Source organism: Amphimedon queenslandica, unplaced genomic scaffold, assembly GCF_000090795.2.
Source record: "Amphimedon queenslandica unplaced genomic scaffold, v1.1 AMPQUscaffold_13012, whole genome shotgun sequence".
In the NCBI taxonomy this organism is placed as follows: Eukaryota; Metazoa; Porifera; class Demospongiae; order Haplosclerida; family Niphatidae; genus Amphimedon; species Amphimedon queenslandica.
In genome coordinates, this window is record NW_003546752.1 from 27,978 (window position 1) to 32,630 (window position 4,653).

Here is a 4,653-nt window from a genome sequence, read left to right on the forward strand (position 1 = left end):
TCCTTGACCCTAGCACAAAGGAATGATGTAAAAGCCAACTGGAGCGGTTCTCTGGCTTAAAAGATTAGAGGGCCTATAGAAGAAGATGAAAGAAGAAGAAAAAGTCTGAAGAATTTTGCAGAAATTTGAATTTTGGCCTATTCTTCAAAAAAGCTCTCGCTACATTACAGTCCACTTTAAAGGTACCGGGAGAATCGCTCAGTGAAGGAGAGCTGATCTAAGCCATTTATAAGGCTGTACAACGTAAGATAAAAGAGTTATAAGTGTTTGAAAATCATAAAAACGGTCGCCATCTTGAAAAACCAACCTCAATCCTACATATAGGCTACCGCCTATATAATAATAAGCAAATGGATTTATAAGTACATGTTATTTTTAAAGCAAAATTCAAACATATTACATTGTCATTATGACCTTGAAAATACAACTAATAATTATAACTAATTATTATTAACAAACCTTATCTTCACCATCAGCATATATCTCATCATCTTCTCCTGCTCTTACATGAATTTCAATTATAAACTTGTCCCGTTCGTCTGTGGGAACAAAGTCAACCCTATCAAGTATACACACATGATCAAACTCATGATAGCATAATATAAAGTACAACAACATACTCGTAATAGCTACTGCCAACTGATGGTTTGAAGGCTTTAAATTCATCACATATAACTTTTTTAATTCTAGCCTGCGAGCTAACATTCACGCCAACAACTGTGCCTAAAAATAAAAAAAATAAAAAAAATAAAAAAAATAAAAAAATAATAATAAATAAAATCATTATTATTCAGACATACCATCATCAGCAATACCAATTGTTAGGGTACCACCTCCTGAATTTAAAAACGCTGAACCATACTTCCTTATGTGCTACAAGAAGAGAAGGAAGGAGAGAGAGAAAAAGAAAGGAAAATGTCTTCATGTTGTTATTAAATCTGAACAAATAATAGTCTTAATATTTTACATCCACGAAATAAAGCTACTATACATACAGTACTCAGTACCATTGGATTAACCTGCTCTAAGTTATTCAAAGCAAAATTTCAACTTTGTACTCTGTGTGTCTCGTTTCAGTATTCACTAACTTTGAACCAATTTTATAAGTGGTTCTTTGAAAGAAAAGAAAAGGAAGAGAGAATAGTTTTATGTACATACAGTAAGGAAGACAATGGGTCTATCTACAACAAGTTATTGCTATTATTATTATAGCTACTTTGCTCTTGCTGTAGATGGTGAAAAGGATAGCTCTGGAGTAAGAGTGTAGACCATTGAAGAATCAGCCATTTTATTACAAACTGCTTGTGTGAATGGGTGGAGCTGGAGCAGAGTCAGCAGATATGACTACATGCATAAATCAGTGAAGCATTGTATGGATCTAAATCAGTAATGATCATTGACTGATTTAGGAGATGATGCAGGCTGCAAAATGCAACTCTATGGTACAATGCAGGTGCATTCATTTGTGATTAGTTCACTGGAGTTTGCAAAACTTTTTTGAAATGCTAAAGATTCAAAAATAGCTACACAAAAGTAAAAAATTACCTAGTACACACAACACAAGTAACAAATTCATTTTCAGCATAAGGTGGACAAGGAATACCAGTACCAATACATCTTAAGAGAATAAAATAAAACAAAGCACCATCAGTATTAGCATCACTTCCATCAATGGATTCAGGATTGTCATCAACGCACTCATGTAAGCTATTTTTATTATGATTGTCGTGACTGGACAGACTGGTCATCAGATATCCTTTATATTCCATAGTCCATAATGAAGGACAGCTGGTTCTAGAGGGAATCATCAGTTTAGTGCTTCTGTTTGGTGCATAACAAACTGCACAAGGAACATTATGATTATTCTTCCCTGGAAATATATCATTGACATTTTCATATTCTGTACCATATATCAAAGAATAACGAGGAGGTACAGGTTTTTTCATATTTTGAGGCTCTTTTGCAGGCAAACAGACATGGTCAGCTCCTCCTCCCATATGAGTGTAATGACCACCTGCAGCTAGTCCCTCATAAACCAGTTCAGCTCCAGCAGGACAGGACTTCCTTCCCCAACGAGTGTACACTGCTCCTCCACTTTTAGGACCTGCTGGTCCTACTGGTCCAATGTCACATTTATCTCCTTTGTCTCCCTTATACCATTTCTCTCCCTGATCTCCTATCAATCCTACAAACCATGCAATAATAATAAGCCAGCCTATATACCTTTAAATGTATTTTCATCCTTGCTTGTAGTAGATAATACAAAAATGGAGAGTATAGTTAGAATAAATAGGGACTCCAGTAGGTTCATTGCTGATCTCCAGAAAAGAGGGTGGATGTTGGAATCATTGGGGGTGGAAAGAAGGCTACTGTACTGATCAAATTACTTTTTAACTAGAAGTAATGTAGAACATTAAGGGGCGAGCCTAAGCTAGCAAAGCAATCATAGCACTGGATCTATCCATCTATGATCTACTCCTGATGATTTCAAAGCATGCATCATGATTTAGCATGCATGCTTGCTATGCAGCAAGCATGCATGTACATGATGAAAGCTAAAGATGATAAAATCACTTTAGATCATTTATTTTATTTAACTTTTAGTCTTCTAGTTTAACATACACATTTCTTGCCTAAAAATGTCTGTAAAGATGCTTCACTTAGCTTTAGATATAACATTATCCAATGTTAAGATGACTCAGTGAGAAAAAGCTTGATTGACTTTCAGTTTTAATAGCAATTGCATCAATAAAGACGAGCTTCATAGGTTATTAATTGAATTTAAAACCTTCTATAGCTGCTGGAGAAGTCTTTGGACGGTGTATCTGCCTTATATTGCTGCTAGAAAGCTCATGAATTCTTCCAGTGTGTTGGTTGCCATTTTTATTATACTGTGACCGCTCCCACTTTCAATGAAAAATTGAAAAATGACTTTATATTGCATTGGTAATCCATAGTAGATCTATCTATCTACCGTATTAGATCTACGCATAAATAGGGGTGACGTACGAGGACATACAGACAGACAGACGGGGCGTGACTGAGAGTCTAGCTAGAGTGGGGCGAGCTCTAGGCCCTGTGAAATTATGCTAGCATAATTTTGAGAATAATAGGGAATTCATAGAATCAAGAATAATTCCAGAATAATAGGCAGTATTTATGAGAACTTTTTAAAAAATTATAAATTGATAAAGTATAGTCATAGACTATAAAACTATAGACTATAATTATTAGTATAATTAATTATGCCATCACAATTAATCATGATTGAAATTAATTAATCATGATAAATAATTAATTATACTGCAGCTGAGCGTGTGTTTTCAATATTAAACAACTCTTTCTCGCCACAGGAGTTCTCTGCACTTGAAGATTACATTCAACTTTCCATAATGTTACAATATAATGACAATTAATCATGATTGAAATATTTTTGGTATATTAATTACTTTATATTAATGAATAATAGTAGAATAATAGGCATGTTTGAAAAGAATAATGGGCAATACATAGAAGAATCTGAGAATAGAATAATAGGCAAAATTAAAAGCATAATTTCACAAGGCCTAGCGAGCTCAGGCTCGCCCCAATTAAGAGTTCAATAAAATATAATCTTACCGCAGGCTGTGAAATGGAGTGGATACTTTTATTTCAACCTGTCATTATTACTGATGCTATCATATGAATAATTTAAAAGATAGACTGTGTGTGAATGGGTGGTGCTGGAGTAGATATGACTACATCATACAATGAAGCCAGTAATCATCATCGATTTAGGAGATGATGCAGGCTGCAAAATGCAATCTATAGTACACTGCAGGTGCATGCATTTGTGATTATGTTCATTGCAGTTTAAACAACCATTTTTTGAAAAATTAAAGATTCAAAAATAGCTAAACTAAAGCAAAAAATTACCTAGTACACACAACACAAGAAACAACTTCATTGGCAGCATAAGGTGGACAAGGAATACCAGTACATGTTGAGAGGATAAAGTAGAACCGAGCACCATCATTATTAGCACCACTTCCATCAATGGATTCAGGATTGTCATCAACGCACTCATGTAAGCTATTTTTATTATGACCCTTGTGACTGGACAGACTGCTCATCAGATATTCTTTATATTCCATAGTCCATGACGAAGGACAGCTGGTTCTAAAGGGAATCATCAGTTTAGTGCTCCTGGTTGGTGCATAACATACTGCACAAGGAACATTGTGATCATGCTTCCCTGGAAATATACCATTGACATCTTCATATTCAGTACCATACATTAAAGAATAATTAGGAGGTATAGGTTTCTTCATATTTTGAGGATCTTTTGCAGGCAAACAGACATGGTTGGCTCCTCCTCCCATATGATCGTAATGACCACCTGCAGCTACTCCCTCATATACCAGTTCCACTCCAGTAGGACAGGACTTCCTTCCCCAACGAGTGTACACTGCTCCTCCACTTTTAGGACCTGCTGGTCCTAGTGGTCCAATATCACCCTTATCACCTTTATCTCCTTTGTCACCTTTATCTCCTTTGTCGCCCTTATCACCTTTTAAATAAATAAACAGATAGGAGGAAATACTTATAATCTTTACAATACGGTTATAAAATGGAGTCTCATTCCATTATGATTACCTTTAAATGTATTATCAT

General features: G+C 35.2%; 3 protein-coding genes and 1 long non-coding RNA gene across 5 annotated transcripts in view; all 4 read right to left on the reverse strand.

The window, feature by feature from the left end:
* LOC109585772 (schlafen-like protein 1) overlaps positions 1-4,653 on the reverse strand; it is an 11,305-nt gene that overhangs the window by 642 nt on the left and 6,010 nt on the right. Inside the window, exons 5-6 of the mRNA XM_020001890.1 lie at positions 460-559; positions 363-368 (exon numbers count right to left, since the gene is read on the reverse strand). Coding sequence (XP_019857449.1) covers positions 363-368; positions 460-559 — 106 coding nt within the window. The remainder of the gene's footprint in view (positions 1-362; positions 369-459; positions 560-4,653) is intronic.
* LOC109585774 (uncharacterized) lies at positions 801-1,301 on the reverse strand. Its single transcript, XR_002186653.1, has 3 exons — positions 1,217-1,301; positions 1,020-1,112; positions 801-873 (listed from the first exon to the last, which is right to left on the reverse strand). It is a non-coding gene; the product is annotated as an uncharacterized LOC109585774 (long non-coding RNA).
* LOC100636171 (short-chain collagen C4-like) lies at positions 1,479-2,595 on the reverse strand. 2 transcript variants are annotated; one of them, XM_020001888.1, is made up of 2 exons: positions 2,224-2,595; positions 1,479-2,176 (listed from the first exon to the last, which is right to left on the reverse strand). In XM_020001888.1, the coding sequence occupies exons 1-2, from the start codon at positions 2,309-2,311 to the stop codon at positions 1,542-1,544; spliced, it is 723 nt and encodes a 240-aa protein (XP_019857447.1). In that variant the 5' UTR covers positions 2,312-2,595; the 3' UTR covers positions 1,479-1,541. The 2 variants fall into 2 exon arrangements, with proteins under 2 accessions (XP_019857447.1, XP_003389690.1); XM_003389642.2 differs by having other exon boundaries at positions 1,479-2,185; positions 2,224-2,593.
* Positions 3,895-4,653, reverse strand: part of LOC100636298 (short-chain collagen C4-like) — a 5,075-nt gene continuing 4,316 nt past the window's right edge. Inside the window, exon 2 of the mRNA XM_020001889.1 lies at positions 3,895-4,549. Within this exon, the coding sequence (XP_019857448.1) occupies positions 3,912-4,549 (638 nt within the window). The 3' untranslated portion in view covers positions 3,895-3,911. The remainder of the gene's footprint in view (positions 4,550-4,653) is intronic.

Excerpts from the sequence above, each read along its gene's own strand:
- LOC100636171 (XM_003389642.2), bottom strand. The coding sequence starts at position 2,311 with ATGAACCTACTGGAGTCCCTATTTATTCTAACTATACTCTCCATTTTT. Across the intron at positions 2,186-2,223 it reads GGATGAAAATACATTTAAAG|GATTGATAGGAGATCAGGGA; the intron begins GTATATAGGCTG and ends CATGGTTTGTAG.